Raw genomic sequence first — 21,616 nt, forward strand, 5'->3', positions numbered from 1 at the left:
CTCTGTGTAGTGGGTGTCTCCCACATCAGGGTTGTCAGTCTCAGTGGTGAGGGCTGGATGGACTAGGCCTGCATGTGGGAGAAGCTGGCACAGCTGCCTGCCGTTTTAGGGCTAGAGTGCAGGCTCCAGGGCTCTCACCTGGCCCCTTTCACTAGGCTGGAGCTGGAGACCAAAGGAGGAAAGATACAGGCCAATTGCAAAGTTCAGCAGCGGTGCCCAGGCTGGCAGTCTGCCACGCCATGGTTTTCTCATTCCACTTCCTGCTCTGAGTTCAAAGCTACTGTGGTCTCAGAACACTGACCTCATCTTTTCTTTTTCATCTCTTGCCTCATTTCCAGCTAGCAGCTCCATCCTGGGGCTAGAGACCTGCTCCTCCGCATCAGTCTGCACGCGCACTCCCAGCTCCACCACATTTTCCAATGGCAACCGATGGTTTCCAAGCTTCCTCTCCCATGAGCTTGAGCTCTGAGGGAGGATTGAAATCTCCCCCTTAATGCTGTCTCCTTTCTGCCCTAGAGCCAGGCTCTCCCCTGGGTTAATGGAACTTGCCGCATACTCCACTCCAGTGTGGTGTCAGGTATTCGCAGTCCTCTTAACCCCCTGGTCTGGGTGAAGGAGGGACTTAGACAGTTGATGCTGAGGATCTGAGGTAGTTAAGGCTGCTTGATCTGGGTAGGGGTCTGTTCTGTACAGAAGCCATCCTCAAGCACACACTGAGGGGTTCCCTGTCTGGAGCCAACAGCCACTAGATGATGATCTTGCTCCAGCCACCGACCCATGGTGCTCCCGCCCCGAGCAGCTGGCTCCTGTGAGAGCACGCTGGATCTCATCACAAATCTTAGGAACCACTGAGGAATGTGAGAAACAACTTCTGGATAAGTCTGAGTTTCCTGCTGCCTGTGAGGCCCCCTCCACTCTGCTCCCTGTGGTGTGGGAAATGCCAAAGGCCTACTCAAGCCAGGCCCCCTTCGCAACAGGAGCGAAGGACTGTGGCTTAAAATAAAATTCCTTTGTTTGCTGTGAGGCCGCAGGAGCTGGGGGTCAGCATGGATTGACGTTGAAAGAACCTGATATGGCACTGTGTGAAAAGCACCCGCTCATCACTACCACAGAAATAAGCGTTCGTGGATCTTAGGGGCTGGTCCAGCTGCAGAGCCAGGGGAACCGGCGGCTTGTGTCAAAGCTGGAGCAGCTTCCTGGGCGTTCACCCTCTAGCTGGGAGTAGCTCTTTTGCTGTGCTCACAAGGAAGCTGGTAACATGTTGCTAGGGCCTGAACTCATGGGTATGTGGGGAAACTCACCTAGGTGAGTGTGCCTATTAATGCCTGTCAAAGGGGCAACCAAGCACAGCAGCGATCTGCCCCATCCCTGCAGCCAATATAAGGAGAGTGAAAGAACATCAAGCAAACTTATTTTGACATTTAAAATGATGTAACTAGCTGACAGGAGAAAATGGGAGCAAGGAATTTAAACGTCCCTGCAGCCGGAGTTCTGCCTGGAAGTAGACAAGCCCAGCCAGCTCATGGGGAGTTGAGTAATGGGCTCCCTGCCCTGGTGGCTGGCATTCTGGTGCTGCCGCTGGCTAGCTGGCTTTCGGTTTGGTTCCTGTACATTGCAGAGATGAATTGTGCAGCTGTACCTGTTGTGTGAGCTGCAGTATCTGCTCTCCTCAACACGAAACTTCCCTTCTCACTCCTTCGGGGGGGAGGGAGGGATTTACCAAACCCAGGATGTAGCAATAGGTGGTCCCAAAAAGGAATTACCTGGCTAAAATAAACCTCCGCAGGAAGTGAATTCTCTGGGGCAGGGCTGCAAGAAGTTCTGTATTGTGGCTGGATCGGATGTGTGGAAGGGGATGCATGCTCTGAAACTGGGAGTAAACAGGTTGTGTTACTGCTAGTAAGGAGATTTGATACTTCCTAAGTTCTGAGCTTCTGGAGGTGTTCTGTTTTAGATGAGACCTAAAACCAAGGCCTTCAGCACTTGTGCTTCTTAAAGAACCCAGATCACTTTTCGTAAGCATCAGAGAGTAAGCCCAGGTGTCCTAGCGTGCTGCTGTTCAATTCATTTCATTTGCTTCCTGACATTTCCCTTGCAGTTTTGAAATGGATTCAGATTTGTTCTCCACGGGCTCTGAAAGGGTGGGGCTGCTGTGACTCCGGAGAACTTTATCAAATGCTTTCAGATCCCTCGGCTGGAACCGTGCCGCAGAAGCAGAAGGTGTCAAGTACTGCACGTTTAGACAGTGCGCTGCCCTGGGGTGTCCTCGGGCACATCAACAGGCCAGAAACTCGGGAGAGCAGCAGCACAGAACCACCCATTCCCTCCATGTTGGCCATATCCTTCCCCACAAATAGGCTGCTCGTTAGTGTGGGTAGGTGGGTTTTTACTGTGGTGTAACTAGTGAGCTTAGATCTACATCAAAACACCGAACAAATCCCAAACCTTTGTGTTCAGGCCACCCTGCAGCTCCCTCTGCGCTGGCTCCAGGCAGCTGTAGGGCTTAGCCACCTTTCTTTAAGCACTCCCTGACCCTTAGAAAAACGCTGTGTTTACAGCCTGTGCCTGGCTACAGACAGCTCAGAGGAGATGTAAACTGTCATTGCGTCGCTCTTAGCCAGGGCTCCATTCTCAAGGCCGCTGCTGAATGCACCACTCCTGTAGTGTCTCCTCCCTGGGTTCGTGTTGCTTGTCTGCAGGTGTGATGCTAGTGAGTCCAGCAGAAGGCTACCCCAGAAACATGCCCCTTTCCATCTTGTATAATTCGCCTGCCAGCAGGTGAGTGGTGACAGCAGCAGCCCCTGCCCTCGCCACAGCGCTAGACTCCAGCTGCCCAGGAGCCGGAAATGGGTGGACTCAGAAATGACGTGTGGCCGCTTGTGTCTGTCTTCACAGCTGCAGACTAGGCCAGAGAAGGCTGCTGGGGCCGATGATGATGGGACGGTGGTGTGGGTGCTCTGTCAAGAGCAGCCCTGGCTAAATACTTCCCTACAGGGCAGGGAGATGGGTCCAAACCCACGGTGAGGAAGTAGAGGTGGAACTGCCCGAGGAGGAAGCGACCTGCCCCCAGCAGGAAAGAGCAAGTGTTGCCTGCAGGAGACGGTAGGGAGGGGAGGCTGGCAGCGGGAATGGAAACTTGCTCTGATTCTTGGTTTGCTTGTGTGTTCAGCACAGGCTGGAGATCCGGCAGGGATTATGGCTCAAGCTGCAGGACTTTTATTTATTTCATTTAGGAGCCATCTCACTAGCCAACTGTGACACCTGCGCCTTTCTGGAGGTGCAGGGAGACCAAGGAAAACAGTAACTTATGAGTCACGAGAAGTCGTGCTCGCCAGTGGGAATTCCAGCAGGAGGCTGCCAGCGCCATGATCGGTCCAGGGAAAATGTGAAAAGTGGCAGTTCAGAAATGTGTCTTCTCTTTTTCCTGAGCCCGCCCATCCGGTACCAAGCTGGGCTCCAGCGTGTGGCCAGGCAGCCTGGGGAGAGGGAGAAGCACATGGTGGAATCCAGGGACTCCTGTGCGCTAACCCTGGTTCTGCCTCTCTTGGTGCCCTGCAGCCATCTCCTCTCCGCCCCCCCCCCCACGCCCTCCCTCCCATGAAGCAGGGCTAATAATGACCCTGAGTTGTCTCATGGGAGTGTGGCCAGGATTGGCTAATTACCGGCTGTGCAGTGGCATGATGCTGGTGCTAATTATTCATTGTGATTTGGGTGCTGGGACTAAGGCCCTAAAGTGGACCTGGCTGGGGCTGCCGCATCCCTTTGGCTGTTACATAGCTGGGCATGTTCCTTCATACAGGAACGGCTGCTGGAGGTCAAACTGGGAACCAAAACCACACAGCGAGGGGGGGGGTGTGTGAAAGGAAGGAGCCGGAGAAATCAGGGAAACTCAGTGAACTGCGAAGAGGTGAATTCTGAGCTGTGGCAGTGAAATCTCCACTCTCACAGGCTGGGAATGTGCCTCCCTCCATTCCCCGACCTGATGCTGACAACGCCATCCCAGCTCTCATGGGTAACCTCAGCAAACTGGCTAGACTAAAAAAGCAACATAATCATATGAAATTTGTCTTATGAGTCACTGGTCCTGCGGCTTCAGTAGTTTTCCTAATGCATTGCTCTTGGAGGACCACGGAGCGTGCTGGATGGGCTGGGAGCAAAGACCTGCCCTCTCTGGTCCCCACAAATTTCAGATCTCCTCCCCCAGCCTCTCTCCACCTTTCGTGTTTCCTGTACTAACCATCCAGCCACAGTCCAAACAGGCTCACGGCAGCCTCTCTGGAAGCTGTTGTAAGGCTCCGTAAGTCTCTTCTACCTTTGTGGCTGCAACAACATGAACCTGAAAACTGTCCTTGTCCTCTTGGTTCTGGCGCTAGCCACAATTTTCACTCTGGTTTGTGTGTTGCTGACGAGAGGAGTGAAACCAACCAGCTGTGAGCCGCAGACCCTGAGCACCCTGCAGGGAAACCACAGTGACCAGAGCCTGGTCTTTGCTGATCTGACGCCAGAAGAAATGGTGCAAGTGGTGACGTATCTTCAGGAAAACCTTGGGGTGCCACTGGTAGATGCCTCTCAAGCAAACCCTTCTGATAACTGCATTTATTACATCGATGTGCAGCTCCCCACCAAGGCAGAGGTGCTGGGGTTCTTGGATCGTGGGGGAAAGCGACCCTCCCGGCAGGCGCTGGCTGTGGTGTATTTTGGAAACCAGCCAGATCCAAATGTCACGGAGTACGTGGTGGGTCCCCTGCCAACACCAACAACTCACCAGGACATCACGGTGCAGAAGTATGGAGGGAAGCTGCCGTACCACCGCAGACCGGTGCTGGATTTTGAGTACAAGCTGGTTGCTGGCTTTTTACGGAGGACAGCATTTCCCACAGCTCTCACCTTCCTGAGTCAAGTATTGGATTATGATGGAACTAATTTAGCAGCTATGACCACAGCCCCCCGGGGGTTCCAGTCTGGAGACCGCAACACCTGGTTTATTCTGTTCCACAACGTGAGCGGCTTCTTCCTGCACCCGGTGGGGCTGGAGGTGCTGGTTGATCACAGCAGCCTGGACGTTTCCCAGTGGAGGGTGAGCAAAGTGTTCTTTAACGGCCAGTACTACGGGGACTTGGTGCAGCTGGAGAGGGAGTTCAAGCAGGGCCATGTCAAAGTGGACCCAGTTAAGAGAGCCCCACCCGACGGGGGATTCTCTTCCATGCAGCCCCGAGCAGCTCCCAGGGCCCCGTTCCCCCTGCAGTACGAGCCTCATGGGCCCCGCTACAGTGTCCAAAACAACCAAGTTGTCTCCCGGGCCTGGAGCTTTGCCTTTGGGGTGAACGTGAACACGGGGATGCGTCTCTTTGACATCAGATTTAAGGGGGAGAGGATTGTCTATGAAATCAGTGTCCAGGATGCTATATCTGTCTATGGGTCCAACTGTCCTGGAGGGATGTCAACCAGGTACATGGATGGGAGCTTTGGCATCGGGAGATTCACGTACCCGTTAGTCCGGGGGGTTGATTGCCCCTATTCAGCTACGTACGTAGACACACACTACTTAGCTCAATCCCCAAACCCTAGAATTAATAAAAACTCCATCTGCATTTTTGAGGAGAACACTGGGTCTCCTCTGAGGCGCCATTACTCCAACTTGCAGTCCCTGTACTATGGGGGGCTGACCAACTCTGCTCTGGTCCTTCGGTCCATTGCCACTCTGGGCAACTATGACTACGTCTGGGACTTCATCTTCTACGAGAACGGAGCTATCGAGGCCAAAGTCCATGCCACAGGCTACATGACTTCATCCTTTCTCTACGGTGACGGTTTGGACTATGGCAATAAGGTTGGGGATCACACCCTGGGGACGATACACACCCATTCCATCCATTATAAAGTGGACTTGGACGTTGGAGGTAGGTCTCTTTGGTGGTGATTCTCTCTCCCTCTCTTAGTGCCTCTCACTTGCTATGTCCTCGGACTTATGACAATTGGTTCCTGAAAATTGTGTCGTAAGTCGAAATGTCGTGACTCGGAACCGCAATGCACTCTATTGCGGGACTGATCATCGTAAAGTCGAAACCAATAGTTGTTAGTCGAATCAGGGTGTCTATTCAGAATGGTCGTAAGTGCCGTTCGTTGTAAGTTGAACGTGGTAAAGTTGAGGCCTGCCTGTATTCTGTAGAACTGCAGGAGTGGGGGCTGTCCCAAGATGCAGAACTCCTGCAGACGGCCAGCGGCATCCTCCTTGTTCACTCTCTTACCCTTAGAGCTCTTTGCAACATTATTTTTTGACTTATTCAAATGAAAAGTCAGGGAAAGTCACAAACCCCAGGAACCATGTGAATCCCAGCGAGAGGCAGCTGGCTCCATGGTCCAGGGGAAACGTGTAAGGCAGCAGTTTGGAAATGTGTGTATTTTTCTTCCCCCCATCAGTGGCCAGGCCTAGGGTGGGAGCCAGAGTCTCACTAGTTCTAACCGCTGCCTCTCCCTATGACCTTGGGAGCATACCAGTGACCTATCTCATGGGGCGGGGAGGATTAGCTGACTGGCTTGTGCCGTGCTAAGCATTTACTGATCTTCTCTGGGAACCTTTGTGGTTCAGGTCCCAAGACTCGGACCCCAAACTGGCCTCCTTGCGGCTGCTGAATTCCTATTGCTTCGACCCAGCCAGGCATGTTTTCCAGCAGCAGTTCCCATGGAAGGTTATTTGAGAGTTGTATGACGTCCTACACACCAGGGTTGTTTGGTGCTACTGTGCACGCCATCTGCTGGCTGAAACTATTAGGTGTCGTCTAAGTGTCTGTGCTCGGGGGTCACTGGTGACCCCAGTCATCTCAGTGGGGCTGTCAGTCTGTCTGTCTGCGACTCAGCAAGACGTCAGTTCAGCAGGGACTCTGTGACAGCACTGGGGGGAGGGTCTTTAAATTAAAAATGCTTCTGCAAAAAGGGAACAGTAACGAGGTGGCACTTTGCTTCCCCCCAGAGCCAGACATGGCATCGGGAGGAGATGGATCCCCTGCCTCCTCTCCATCTCACAAGGACCTGCTTCCTGTTAGCAACACAGAGGTGCTGACTCCTGGAATGGCGGGGGTGGGGGGAAATGGAGGCCTTGTCCGGGTTACCCCAGTGCAAACCCCAGCACACGCACTTGCCACCAGCGTGCTTCATGTCCCCCGTAGAGGACTGCACCACTCTCCCTACAGCCTTTGCCTTGGCAAGGCCCGAGAGCGCATTAAAATCCAAATCCTCGCCTAGCGCCTTCCGCCACATTTGCTGTGTCCCGCGGCTCTAGTCTTTGTCCCAAACAAGCATTGGTTAAGCCAGAGCCACAGTCAAGATGAACCCTTTTCAGAGATAACAATACAACCACCCTGCTTACCAAGGAAATGCAAGAGCAAATCAGATGGAGAACCAGAAACTAGCAGCAGCGTGGAGAGTTCACGAGAAAGGAGCCCCAGGAGCAGTCCAAGCTTAGTGAGCCAGGAAAGGATGAAATTCTGCACAATAGCAAAAAATCTCCAGCCTTTTGCAGATTTGGTTTCACCTTCCTACTGATGCTGAGTGCTTGGATCACAACTTTTACAGGCAGCCTCTGGAAGTTGGTCTGAACCAACAAGTAATGGGGCCTCCTCTGTAACTGGTCTTCTGTGTATCAGTTACAGTGTAACGCAGAGCGTGCTGGATGGGCTGATAGCAAAGACCTGCCCTTTCTTGTCCCAACAAACTTCAGATCTCCTCCTCCTCCCACCTCGCCTCCACATTTCATGTTTCCTGTACTTAACCCATCTAGCTGCAGCTTAAACAGGCTGCGTGCAGCTGGGATCTCCACTCTGGAAGTGACTCCTGAAGGCTCTCACAGTCTCCTCTGCCTTTGTGGCTGCAGCAACATGAACCTGAAAACTGTCCTCATCCTCTTGGTTCTGGCGCTAGCCACAATTTTTGCTCTGGTTTGTGTGTTGCTGACGAGAGGAGTGAAACCAGCCAGCTGTGAGCCGCAGAACCTGAGCACCCTGCAGGGAAACCACAGTGACCAGAGCCTGGTCTTTGCTGATCTGACGCCAGAAGAAATGGTGCAAGTGGTGACGTACCTGCAGAGCAGCCTTGGAGTGCCACTGGTGGACGCCTATAATGCAAACCCCTCTGATAACTGCATTTATTACATCGATGTGCAGCTCCCCACAAAGGCAGAGGTGCTGGGGTTCTTGGATCGTGGGGGAAAGCGACCTTCCCGGCAGGCGCTGGCTGTGGTGTATTTTGGAAACCAGCCAGATCCAAATGTCACGGAGTATGTGGTGGGTCCCCTGCCAACACCAACAACTCACCAGGACATCACGGTGCAGAAGTATGGAGGGAAGCTGCCGTACCACCGCAGACCGGTGCTGGGGAAGGAGTATGAGCAGATTGAAATCTTCTTACGGAAGGAGGCATTCTCAACAGCCCCTACCTTTCTGAGTCAAGTATTGGATTATGATGGGACCAATTTTGCATCACTAACCTCAGCCCCCCGGGGGTTCCAGTCTGGAGACCGCAACACCTGGTTTATTCTGTTCCACAACGTGAGCGGCTTCTTCCTGCACCCGGTGGGGCTGGAGGTGCTGGTTGATCACAGCAGCCTGGACGTTTCCCAGTGGAGGGTGAGCAAAGTGTTCTTTAACGGCCAGTACTACGGGGACTTGGTGCAGCTGGAGAGGGAGTTCAAGCAGGGCCATGTCAAAGTGGACCCAGTTAAGAGAGCCCCACCCGACGGGGGATTCTCTTCCATGCAGCCCCGAGCAGCTCCCAGGGCCCCGTTCCCCCTGCAGTACGAGCCTCATGGGCCCCGCTACAGTGTCCAAAACAACCAAGTTGTCTCCCGGGCCTGGAGCTTTGCCTTTGGGGTGAACGTGAACACGGGGATGCGTCTCTTTGACATCAGATTTAAGGGGGAGAGGATTGTCTATGAAATCAGTGTCCAGGATGCTATATCTGTCTATGGGTCCAACTGTCCTGGAGGGATGTCAACCAGGTACATGGATGGGAGCTTTGGCATCGGGAGATTCACGTACCCATTAGTCCGGGGGGTTGATTGCCCCTATTCAGCTACGTACGTAGACACATGCTACTTAATTGAAACCCAGACACCTGAAAAGCATAAAAACTCCATCTGCATTTTTGAGGAGAACACTGGGTCTCCTCTGAGGCGCCATTACTCCAACTTGCAGTCCCTGTACTATGGGGGGCTGACCAACTCTGCTCTGGTCCTTCGGTCCATTGCCACTCTGGGCAACTATGACTACGTCTGGGACTTCATCTTCTACGAGAACGGAGCTATCGAGGCCAAAGTCCATGCCACAGGCTACATGACTTCATCCTTTCTCTACGGTGACGGTTTGGACTATGGCAATAAGGTTGGGGATCACACCCTGGGGACGATACACACCCATTCCATCCATTATAAAGTGGACTTGGACGTTGGAGGTAGGTCTCGGTGTAACTTTCCTTTCTAGTTCTGTGCCCATCCTTTTAGTATCTCAGCATCTCCCAGGCACATTTACATTTGCAAAATTAGGTTTCTCATGGACTCTGCTGCTTTTCTCCTTCTGCTGGTATCAGAGGGACCTGCCTGGCATATGCCCCAGCAATAGGGTTTCTCTGTCTCTGCCCCCTCTTGTGTCCTCACTCTGGTTGTGGTGGGGAAGCGTTAACTTGCTCTGCTGCTGGTCAGACTCCTTAATAGCTGTATAACCGCTCTGATCAATAGCGAAGTGAGAGAATGGAGCCCTGAGCGGGCCTGAGAAGCAAAGGCAAGGCGGGGGAATACTGGTCATTTTACAGATTTCCAGGGGTGAAGGAAATGAAGTTAAGGAATCTCTATTCGTCAAAATCTGAAACCCGATAAACAGTGAAGAGTTCTAGAGACCCCCCACTGAACGTGTGTGTTTCATTTGTAAATCAATAAGGGGCATCCCAGAATTGCTCTGGTCTAATTCCTGGTGTTTGTGCATTAGCTTCCTCGATGGAGATGTCTGCTCTCCGCTCTCTAATGCCTTCTGCTTGGGGGATGGGCCACGTAGGCTGACAGGTTGCAGGGACAGGCTCTTTACCTCCCAAGATGTGCCTGCTTGGGACCCATGTGGATAAGACCCACATATTGTGATCTCCTAGCTGTTTTGTTTCCTTTCTGTCCTAGGGCTGGTAACTCTCCCTTCTGGACCAGCTCTCGGCTTTCCCGCTTTGTGTTGTGTTTGACACACAGCGCCCGGGCCCCCGTTCCAATCCTAGGTGATCCCAAACGTAGTGTTAGGAAAGGGAAGACAGGAACAGGGTGTGCGTGTGTATGTGAGAGATTACAGAGGTGTCTCGTCTACCCTCCTCCAGAGTAAAATCTCTCGCTCTGATCTCCTCTTTAGCTCTAGTCTACACTGGGCATTTTGAACATACCCTGGGTGGCACAAGGGCCAAAGCCCCAGTGAAAGATGCCGTAGGCGGTGGATCGACACCGTGGGCTGGGAGGGCAGCAGGGCTGCCGGTCAGAGAGCAAGGCCAGTCCCGTGGGCTGCAAGAAAAGTTGCACAGCCCAAGACTGACCATGGAGTGGGTGGACACAGGTATAAAGGCAACATCCCCTCCCTTTCTGGATGAAATGGGAGGTCACGTCCCTGGATCCTCATCCACTGTGTGTTCCAGCCTGGAGGGTGCATGGGAAATCCAAGAGGCTTTTATGTAAAGAATCCTAATGGCAGGTGCAAGCTAGTCCCAGAGCCTTCGTGAGCGCAGAGCCCCAACAGCTGCAGCGAATGGGTCACGTTAGAGTTCTCCTCTTGCCCAGGGGGCTGCCCACGATAGCACAGGCCATTCACCCCCCCAGCCCCCGGCCCCGAGAGCGCTGAAAGAAGGTGCTCAGATCTTTGTCTGCTGTTACAATACCCCTCTCCCATGTTAGCAGGCTGTGCGGCTCCCTCCCCCAGGTGGCTGTATTCTAATACCCACCATCCCCTAATGCTATGAGAGGGATGCAGATACAGCAGTCTGCCTTCTGCTCTTGGGTACCTGTGGCTGACTCGCTGAAGTCAGGGCAGTGACATGAGTGTCACTGGCCCACTGTCTGGTTCGGTCCCGGCAGCACGTCTCTCAGCCAGCAGAGAGCAGCCTTAGCACAACCAACAAGGTAAATCGTGCAGCAGACGAGATGCTGGCAGATCAGTTTCTAGCAGTCACAAGAACCTAACCCGACGCCCCGGGCTGGAACACTGGTGCTCCCCTTCTAGCAGTGAGGCTGCTCTGTGCAGGCTCGGTGAGAGGCACAGGACATGAACAAACTGGTTTTAAACAACGCCTTACGTTTCGCCCATTTCTCACAAGCCCTCTGGGATTTTGCTGAGGGTTGAAGCAGGCGCGGTGGGTATGGGGCGGGTTGGTTAAGAGGCCTGCATCATGCACAGTTGTCTGTCTATGCTCTGCACGTGACTTGCAAATGTCCATCAGATAAATAGGTTAGAAGTCTGCCCTACCAGCTCCTTTCAGCAATGGGCTGTGGCCTGAATTCTGGTAACAGCAGCCCCTGCACCCGTCCCAGGACCAAATGAACTGGAGTTCTGGGGCTCTGTAGAGAAAAGCTAGCCTGCTGACTACCAGCCACTGGATGGGGCAGAAAGGCTGAGAGCTCCTGGCAGTGGAGACATGAAGAGAAGCTGCAGACGGGAGATACTCTAGGGCAAACTGCCGCAGTGAGCGTGCATAGCACTTACATTAGACCTTCAGTCATAGATCTTGAATTGCTTCACAGAGCTGGGTCAATCGTATCGTTCTCACTTAAATGGGGAAACTGAGGGGACAAGCTCACCAAGTAACTGGAGACAGAATCCAGGGCTCCTGCGTCCTGCCGCAGTGCCCAGGGTGATGACCCATGCTGACTTGCCCTAGACTCCATCAAGGTCCGTTCATTGGTTGCTGTTGGTTCAGCAGGGGACCACTAACCCAACAGCATTTCAATTTGTCCCGTGGGATTTCCAGCTGGAGGAAGTGGGAGCCAACTGTCCTTTCACAAGGAAATGGTCCTTGTCCAACATGGCATGATAAGATTTCTGGTAGGAAACAGGGAGAGGGAGGTTCTCCATTAGGAGTCTGTCTCATGGTTGCTTATTTCTGTTGCATTTCTCAGCCCAGGCTCATCCACGTGCCCAGCTCCTGGTTCCTCAGGCCAAACGTGACCTTTTTAAGATTGGTGCCCTCCTGGTGAGATGCCATCTCTGCTGCTTGCCTAGTGGGGTTTTGGTCCATAGGCCAGCTTTCTTCAGGGGCAATAGCCCTGTGAGCCAGAGCGTTGCATGAACCTTTCCTTATTAAAGACAACAAACAAATGTCACCCACCAGGTGCTTGGCCATGCAGGTGTGGGGAGGCAAGGGAAGCACCTCAGGATGGAGGTAAATAATGCACTTCACTGGCTTTATCTTCTCTACCCAGAAAAAAACAACCAATGCAGCGGGGTGGCTGGTCTCAAGAACTGGGATAAATCCCTGGAGCAGCAGTTCACAAACTAGGCAAGTCCTTGTTTCAGTGAAGCCCTTCCAGGAGTCCCAGTTGGGTGGGGGGATTGTAAAACCAACCCTAAGCAGGAGGCATCTGGCTCCTGGGCTGAGACAACCGCAATCTCCCCTGCAAGTGTAACCCAGTGGGGTGTATGTCACACATCTCCCTCCAAGCCTGATCTGCACATGTGTGTCTGTTGGAGCCCGGCTCTTCGGCTCACCCTATAGAGGCTCACGTTTTAGCTCTAGAGGTCCTCGGTTCAACGCCTGCTGGGGCGGCCATAAGCGTGCTAGCCATGATGCTGAAGGATCCAGGTCCAGGCTCGCAGGCAGCACTGTAGAATCCAAGGAGCAGGATTTAAAAACAGGATGATCCATATGGGGCAAGACACATTTCTTCCCAAGATGCCAAAAGGAGTGGAAATTTGCTAGGAGCCCTTGGTCAGCTCTAAGGTGGTGACCCACCAGGCCTCCCCCAAATGTAGAGATGGCATTAACTCTTCTCACATCTGCAGAGCCCCCGGAATCCCACTGGCGTGGGGCTGAGGCTGCTGGGGCTCTGCCGGTCACTCTGGATCTCTCCGACAACCCTCAACTCTAGTTTGTTTGAGTTCCTCCCTTGTGCCATTCCGCACGCTCCTTGGAAGCTGGCAGGGCCTTTGCCGAACTGTCCCAGGTCCTGTCTCGGTGCAGTCCTTCAGCAGGGAGAATCATCGTGTCAGAGCCCGAAACAGTGTTTGTGCCTTTCTGCAGGAATTGGGCTCACTCCTCCAGGCTCAGCTGCTGCTTGCTGTAAAGCAGATCCAAGGGTCACAAGAGCAGCTCCTTGGGGGAACAGGGCCCTGTGTGCTAGGCAGTGGACGAACACACAGTGACTAGACAGTCCCTGCCCTGAAGAGCTTACAGATGCAGTGGGGCACGTTCACCCTTAGAATGCCCCCCCTTGCGTCCATGTGTAATGGCTCCAGAACCCTCGGTCCAGCGCTGCCGGCAGGCTGTCTGCTTCTCACCAGGTCTTCCATGGCCAAGACAGAGTTCAAGCCCCGTCCAGGGTAACCGGAAGGGCCAAGTGAAAAGCCAAACAAACCTGAATCATTCACCTGCCCCCTTGCGCTACTGAAGATTTCTGCTCTCACTTACAAAGCCTATCTCAGCCCCGCCCCACCCTGGAGCCTACTCAGTTCCCTGGGGGTTTCTCTCCGTGGGAGAATCCTGCTTCCTCTGCAATCTCTCCCTGGATCTTGCCTCCTTTCCAGGGCCTGCCACAGGGCCCAGTTCTGTCCCCACAGCCTTCCTCAGTTTCCTTAGCAGGCCCTTCCCAGAGAGATGCGGGGGGACACACACTCCCTGCCTCCTCTCTCCTGGGCCTGCTCCCGTCAGCCGTGTCCAGCTCTGGTGAAGTAGTTCTCTGTAGCCGTGCTCAGCCGCTCCAACTCCATGACACCCAGCTGGGATCGCGAACTGCCCCTACTAGGCTACGTCGGGGCAAGGCTTGAGGGGTAACTGCTAGATCATGGCCAGGCTGAGCCCCGCTTGCCTTCAAGGGCCAGGTAGCCTGTGACTGTACGTTACATGGGGCATGTTTTTGCATGGATTACCTGTGTGCACCATGGAGCTCCCTGTCCTACCCCGCACAAAGGGCTTCATGTGGATGATGGTTGGGAAACTGCCCACGCAGCAGACGGGAGGGAGGGTAGCAGCTGGTCCCAGGGCTGGCTTGGGAGTGTGTTCTAGGGTTTGACTAATCTGTCCCACTGGACCGAGCATCTGTGAAGTCCTCACGGGGGCTGCACGGGCTCCCTTGACGTGAAGCTTGCTGTGTCAGGTTGCCCAGAGGATTCCCTGCCAGTAGCAGCCATGAAGCCGCCATGCCAGGGGCGATAGAGTTCATAGGAATTGCTGGAGAGAGCTACAGGCATAGTCTGTAGTGACTGATACAGTTGGGTCCCGCTGCACTTTCCTCCTGAGGCTGTAGCTGCTCTGAAATTATTTTCAATGAACGCCTCAATTAAACTCGCCTTGCCTAAGCAGAAGAAGCCAGAGCAACTCAAACTGAAAACCAGAGACTATAACCACCTTTTCCCGGCTCACAGAGTTTGGAAAGTTCCTGGGAATCCTTCTCGTGAGCATCTCCCTTATTCCCATGGGCCCTTATGAACGTTGTGTCCATGCACTGAATTTGTTAGTAGACTAGTCTTAGTTACTCCCATACAAATATTGCGGGAGCCTCTTGATTTACTGGCAGTGCAATGGAATCCACCCAGTTACTTGGGAGAGGCCCATGTCTGCCGTCCACCTTTCTTCAGCTGCATCTTGTGCTTCTTGAGCATTTTTTGCCTTGTACAACACTTAATCTATTCTTCACAGTAACTACCAAATGCAGTGTCTGTTCTGTGAAAGTCTGATCCAGTCCTATTTTTACAGATCTGTCTACAAGGTCTCCAAATGTTTTGGCCCCGGAGGGCTTTCCTATGGCTTGTACCAAAGCTTATGCATCTAGCACAAGACAGCTTCTCCCACCAGGGTTAACTGTTGGCAGGCAGTGGACATCAGCTGTCAGTACCTCACCCAATATTGCCTTTGGGCCTGTTCTTAGACTGTCATTTGTCTGGGATAATGCCAAAGGGATAGGCATTAACTCGTGTCGAAATCTGTTGCAAAGTCAGTCCTGCTGGCTTCACAAGGGCTGTGCTTTGTTGCTGAAAAACATGTCAGACTTCAACTATGAAGGCTTTCTTTTGACTTCTTCCCCCACCTCACAGAGCCTGGAAAAAGTTCGAGCATTATTTCTTGGCAGTGGATCATGACTCTGTACGTGACCAGGCTCCCTCTCTCATGTCATAAGCCGTTTCTCAGCAGAGCTGGCCACTTGCACTTTCCCTAGGCTCTCTGCATTCAGCACCATGCCCTGTGTGGCTTCGGCAGCTACATCTTTTGTTGCGATATTTTGCAATAAAGTTGGTGGTTCATCTCCAGAGAACACCTCAAACCTCTGAAGTGTTCGTAAGAATGAATCCTCAACTTCCCCGTCACATTGCTTCCTTGAGCCAGCTGGCCAGCCAAGCCAGCGTGGAACTTGGTTCTGCAGTCTGCTGTGATCTGGGCTCTCTGGTAAGACACTCTCTGCTGAGGACTGAGCAAGTCTTGGTGATGCCTGCAGTCCTTTCTTCCCTACCCCAGTAAGCCACTCCTGGCTCTGATCAGGGTCCACTTGGTTGAACGTCTGACATGATCTCTTGACCACACAGTCTCCTTGCTGGAACTCTTTGACGACTTCAGCTGGTAGTTGATGCATTTCTGCACTGTAGGTCGCACGCCTACCTTGCACAGTTTGCGTGGTCACAGCTCACAAAGAATAGCACTATTCAAATTCACATTTGAAGGTGGAGAGCTGCAGCTCTCAATTTCCTTCTCTCTGTGCATAGTTGAACATGAGCAGTAGGGACACCATTTTCATATACTGACATCAAAACCTGAAGTTCACCCCCTACCTTCACCTTTGCTGGTCAAAAATGTAGAGGTGAAATTTTTTTGAAAGCTTATATGAGTTTACCATAAGAATGTGACTGATCGGCTTTCACAATATGCTCTTCAAGATCTTGATCATGCGTTGCTATAAAGTCCAATAGTTGTGGAAGAAGCAGGCACCACAGTGCTAGAAATGGCAGTCTGTGAGCCAGTATTACCCTGGCATATGTCTTATGATTCACAGCTTGTTCTGTTGCGTTTGGGCCAAGAACTCTTTCAGTCCAAACATCTGCTAGCCCTAAGCCTGTGTATGTCAGACTATACGTTTTTTTGGAAGTTCACTGAGATATGGAGGCCTCCCAGTAGTGGAATAAGCCACTCTTACTTAATTTTTTGTACAGTACATCAGAAGCAGGAACCATGCCAAACAGTCCATGGGGCCACTGAATGAGTGAGGTGCAAAAGGAGAACTCAAGGAAGATAAGGCCATTGTGGAAAAGCTAAATGAAGGCTTTGCAGAGTCTTCACTGCAGAGGATATGGGTAGAGCCCTGTGCAGATACAAAATTTGTATCCGCGTCCGATCTGCAGAAATGGTCTGTGCCTGCGGATATCTGCAGATATAAAGCGGATATCCATGGATAGGCAGGGCTCTAGTTGTGGAGGAGAACCCCACGCCCGAGCCATTCTTTTTAGGTGACAAAGCTGAAGAACTGTTCCAAACTGAGGTGTCAATAGAGATGGATTCTGAACAAATTGATAATACTGTTTAGTTTAAGTCACCAGGACCAGATGGTATTCACCCAAGAGTTCTGGAGAGACTCAAATACAAAATTGTGGAACTACTAACTGGTATGCAACCTATTGCTTAAATCAGCCTCTGTACCAGATGACTGGTGGTGGTGGGGGGGTCACTAATGTAATGCCTACTTTAAAAAAGGCTCCAGAGGAGATCATGGCAATTACAGGGTGGTGAGCCTAACAGCAGTACCAGAAAATTGGTTGAAATTATAGTAAAGAACAGAATTATAAGATGAACATGATTTGTTGGGGAAGAGTCAACACGGCTTTTGTGAAGGGAAATCATGCCTCACCAATCTATTAGAATTCTCTGAGAGAGTCAACAAGCATGTAGCAAGGGTCATCCAGTGGATATAGTGTACTTGGCCTTTCAGAAAGCCTTTGATAAGGTCACTCACCAAAGGCTCTTAAGCAAACTAAGCAGTCATGGGATGAGAGGATCTTCCCTCTTATCCCATGAATCAGTAATTGGTTAAAAGATAGGAAATGAAGGGTAGGAATAAATGGTCAGCTTTTCAGAATGGAGAGGGGTAAATAGTGGTGTCCCCCAGGGATCTGTACTGGGACTTGTGCTGTTCAGCGTATTCATAAATTATCTGGAAAACAGGGTGAACAGTGAGGTGGCAAAATTTGCAGACAATACAAAATTAATCAAGTCCAAAGCTGACTGTGAAGAGTTACAAAGGGATCTCACAAAACTAGACAACTGGGCAACAAAATGGCAGATGAAATACTTTGCACTTAGCAGCATTGAAATGGACACTGGAAAATATGATCCCAGCTATAAATACAAAATGACGGGGTGTAAATTAGCCGTTACCGCTCAAGAAAGAGACCTTGGAGTCATCGTTGATAATGCCCTGAAAACATCTGCTCTATGGACAGCGACAGTCAAAAAAGCGAACAGAAGGTTAGAACCATTAGGAAAGGGACGGATAATACGATAGAAAATATCATAATGTCACTCTGTAAATCCCTGGAATTCACATATGACAAAAGCCGCCCTCCCCTCCCCAACCCTTACCGCTCAGACTCATTCCCTGCAAGGCCCTGAATTATATGGACTCGCCCAGTTCTTGAGAGGAGCTGCTCACTCCCCCGGTCATTTTGCAAGTTCACCTTCTCTTCTAGGAAGCTGCAAAATCGTGAGCAGAAATATTCCACTTGGTCTGTCATGATGGTTTTCACCCTGTGGTGCATGGACACAGACTATGGGATCTGCACCGCCACTGGAAATTGTTTAGGGGTCTGCAAATGAAAAAAGGTTGAAAACCCCTGATCTATTGTACATGTATAGCTGCGTTGTCATCTGGGGAGAATTCACCAATCTGCAGGGGCTAGCACAAGGGTTATGCACCTCTTAGGCTCCACTTAACCCTCTGCACAGGGTGGGAGCCAGATGATGGGGTCAGTCACATCTAATTGCAGCTCAGCCACTCATCACAACTGCAGTCATTGCTGAGAAGGACTTAGCCACTCGTTTGGCATGAGATTGCTTGTTGGGCACAGAGCTGCAGACTTGGAGATAACACCATGCAGAACCCACGCTGTTCAGAGCCTCTGGGACGGGGTGAAGGTGAGGATGCATATGCTGTCTAGGGAGCCCAGTGATTTCTCAGTGGTATTTCCCTTTGCCTTTTAGGGACGTATAATACTCTGGTGGCCCATGACATGGCATTCGAGTCTGTGCAGGCTCCTTGGAGTCCAGAGCACCAGATACAGCGCCCACGACTCACCAAGACAGTCCTGGACACAGAGGACAAGGCCGCATTCCGGCTCCATTCCAACATGCCCAGATACATCTATTTTGCAGCCAACAGTGAAAATAAGTGGGGCCACCAGCGTGGCTACAGGATCCAGATTGTTAGCTTCACCGGGGAACATCTACCAGAAACCAGTTTGATGGAGCGAGCTATCAGCTGGGGGAGGTAAGCAGCTTTCATCTAGATGTTCCCACATAATTTATGATGATGCATAAGTCACCTGTGGATGCCTAGGTGTCCAGTGGCTGCTTGGTTCAGGTACTCATAGAACGGACATGGACAAAGGCTCTTGTACGCCGTAATGAAAGTGTCACATTCCCTCTTACCAATCACTGGGAGTTATGCCGAAAGCTAAGATTCTGTCATGGTTATTTTTAGTAAAAGTCATGGACAGGTCATGGGCAATAAACAAAAATTCACAGAAGCCGTGACCTGTCTGTGACGTTTGTTGCTGCGGCTCCCTGGTTTCCCCCACCACCATGGTGGCTGGGAGCTGTGGGGTTCCCCCTCCACCCACAGCAGCTGGGAAATGCAGGGTGACCATATTTCCCCAAGAGAAAACCGGACACCCCAGCCGCTTGCCTGAGGCGTCCCCCACCTCCGGCATGAGGCTGTTGCCCGTCGCTGGAACCCTGAGGAGGGCCCACTCAGGAGTCTGTCACCTGTCGCTGGAACCCTGCCAGGGCCCCACTGGCTGTCAGCTCCAGAGTCCTGCAGCCCCTGGGGCTGAAGCAGACAATATCAGAAATCTCTGGAAGTCACGTACTTCGTGACATCAACGTAGCCTTAGTTATGCCCTATCAGCTGTTTGCCCACTCCTTGGAGTTTAAAGCCGAACCTCTGTTGCCACCTTGATTGAATTTTCTTCTTCATCAGTTCATTTTGTCCCCTGCTGCCACACACTTCTTCCAGTCCACCTTAACTGTGGCCTGAAGCCCCCGTTCTTTTCCCAGTCCTGCCTCACCCCTTGGCCATAGCTCAGCCAGTGTGTCTCAGTCGTGACCTGCAGAACCCGCTATTCCAGCCCAGGTCACACCCACTCCCCTTCTGCTGATGCACCTTGCGGGCACCCTCTCTGGTGTTTCCTTAGTAGATCCTGACAGCTGGGCTGCATGTTGTGGTAATAGTTTTGTGAGGCGTACATTAGGATCATAGACGCTTGAGATGGAAAAGATCCCTTACATTATTTAGCCCATGCCCCGTCCACCCTGCCAGGTAGGGTCAGGGCAGAGTGTTCCCTGTAGTGTATTTCTCCCAATCTGGTTTTAAATGTCCCTGTCCTGTGAAGCTGCCTTCTTTCCCTCCTCTCTTTAGGTACAAACTGGCTGTCACCAAACGAAAAGAGGAGGAACCAACCAGTAGCAGCATCTACAACCAGAACGACCCCTGGACACCCACTGTGGCTTTTGCTGACTTCATAAACAATGAGAGCATCGTAACCGAGGTGAGTTCGGTTCTCTTTGTGCTGGGGCCACGTATTACAGCGTGCTGAGTATGATCAGTCTTAAAGCTATCCACAGCCCAGGACCCACACAGACAAGCCCCGTTCTTTTGCTCAGGGCTCAGACAGACATTGCTAACAGGATTCTTGGTTTCTGTGGGACAAAAGGAAAACCTTGGGGAAGGAGAATTAACTCACTGCACTCCATGTTTCCCCTCTTCCAAGTTGGCACCTGTTACAAGAAAGCACAAGCCCTTTGCCCTTGTGAAGTCCCTACGACTGAGTCGTGTGTAGAGTGAATGAGCAGAGCTGGTCAGGACAGTCTGAAAAATCTGAAATTGCCCCAAACAAATGGGGAAAAAATGTCAGGAAAATGTTTCCATTGTCCAAGCCGCTCTCCTAGAGAGGGAGCCCGGCAGGTGGCATTTGCTGGCTTTGGCCCAGGTGACGTTACTGGTCTGCCCTGTATGTGCTCCCAAATGGATGTTCTCCTGAAATAACCAAATTATCTGACGTTGTCTCCCTTCCCCAGGACTTGGTTGCCTGGATAACAACTGGTTTCCTTCACATCCCACATGCCGAGGATATTCCAAACACAGTGACGGTGGGAAATGGAGTCAGCATTCTCCTGAGACCCTACAATTATTATGACACAGACCCTTCCATATATTCACCTGATGGCGTCTTTTTCAGCAGTGAGCAGGACTCTAGTGTATGTGAAGTCAATCATATTGCCTGCCTGTCCAAAACTGCCTCATGTTTACCAGTCCTCCCTCCATTCACCTATGACGGCTTCCAAAATCTGACGAGACTGTAAGAGTTATGGGCTGCGGGGTCTCTGTGTGGCAGAAGAAAGGAATATGGTGCCCCAGAATGACTACTCTGCCCAGAAGACCCATTTGCATGACGGAGATCGGTCTTAAAATCCATTTCTAATTACTATGTTTATCTTTTGATAAAGTGACATCACCATTATCACTGTTTACAAGGGCTGTATCTAATAGTTGTGGGCTGCAGGGTCTTTATGTGGTAGGAGAAATGAATCTGATGCACCCGAGTGACCACTCTGCCGGAAAAAATCTATTTTAATAATGGAGCTCTGTCTTCAAGTCCATCTCTTGATGATGTTGCGTAGCTTTTTATATAATAACTTCACTACTGCAAGAGGCTGTATCTTTAAAGGGAAACATAACATTCTCGGTGCACAGCCAGGTTAGAATTTGCATTAGTCTTTTTTAGAATAACTTGTTTAAATCCAGTCTGTCGCATGGAGGGAGGCAGGGAGAAGGAGAGTGAATTCTGTTCCTCCGATAACAGTAATAAATGCTGAGTAGTAACTAGCTCAGGTGAAAATTATGAAGCTTGATGTTGGTCCAAAGTTATCTCAAATGCCTTATTCCTAAACCGTTGCAGCTGTGTGGCACGGCCTGTGTCCATGAAGGCTGAAGGGGCAAAGAGTCTTAGCATAAGCACATGTGACTAGATAGCCGCCCTGGGTCAAACTAATGGTCCATCTCGGTCAGGATCCTGTTTTCTGACAATGGCCATTCAGAGGGAATGAACAGAGCAGGGCAGTCACTGAGTGATCAATCCCCTGTCGTCCAGTCCCAGCTTCTGGCAGTCAAAGGCTAGGGACACCCAGAGCATAG

General features: G+C 51.6%; 1 protein-coding gene and 1 pseudogene across 2 annotated transcripts; both read left to right on the forward strand.

The window, feature by feature from the left end:
* The first annotated feature begins 4,159 nt into the window (after window positions 1-4,159).
* Window positions 4,160-7,279, forward strand: LOC311513581 (amine oxidase [copper-containing] 3 pseudogene; annotated as a pseudogene). The gene is made up of 2 exons: window positions 4,160-5,900; window positions 7,167-7,279. The product of its transcript is annotated as an amine oxidase [copper-containing] 3 pseudogene (transcript).
* Window positions 7,280-7,694: 415 nt separating this feature from the next.
* On the forward strand, window positions 7,695-21,323 carry LOC311513631 (amine oxidase [copper-containing] 2-like). The gene is made up of 4 exons (XM_084615593.1): window positions 7,695-9,444; window positions 18,406-18,691; window positions 19,841-19,970; window positions 20,500-21,323. Exons 1-4 carry the CDS (start codon window positions 7,752-7,754, stop codon window positions 20,782-20,784), a joined length of 2,394 nt encoding a protein of 797 aa, XP_084471719.1. The 5' UTR covers window positions 7,695-7,751; the 3' UTR covers window positions 20,785-21,323.
* The last annotated feature ends 293 nt before the right edge of the window (window positions 21,324-21,616 follow it).

The sequence above is a fragment of the Lepidochelys olivacea genome (genome assembly GCF_965140295.1).
Source record: "Lepidochelys olivacea isolate rLepOli2 genome assembly, chromosome: 27".
Taxonomy (NCBI): Eukaryota; Metazoa; Chordata; order Testudines; family Cheloniidae; genus Lepidochelys; species Lepidochelys olivacea.

Bases quoted from the DNA above. Each gene is read 5' to 3' on its own strand.
- LOC311513631 (XM_084615593.1), top strand. From the start codon at position 7,752: ATGTTTCCTGTACTTAACCCATCTAGCTGCAGCTTAAACAGGCTGCGT. The intron at 18,692-19,840 runs GTAAGCAGCTTT...TCCTCTCTTTAG, and splicing joins CGAGCTATCAGCTGGGGGAG to GTACAAACTGGCTGTCACCA. The intron at 19,971-20,499 runs GTGAGTTCGGTT...TCCCTTCCCCAG, and splicing joins ATGAGAGCATCGTAACCGAG to GACTTGGTTGCCTGGATAAC.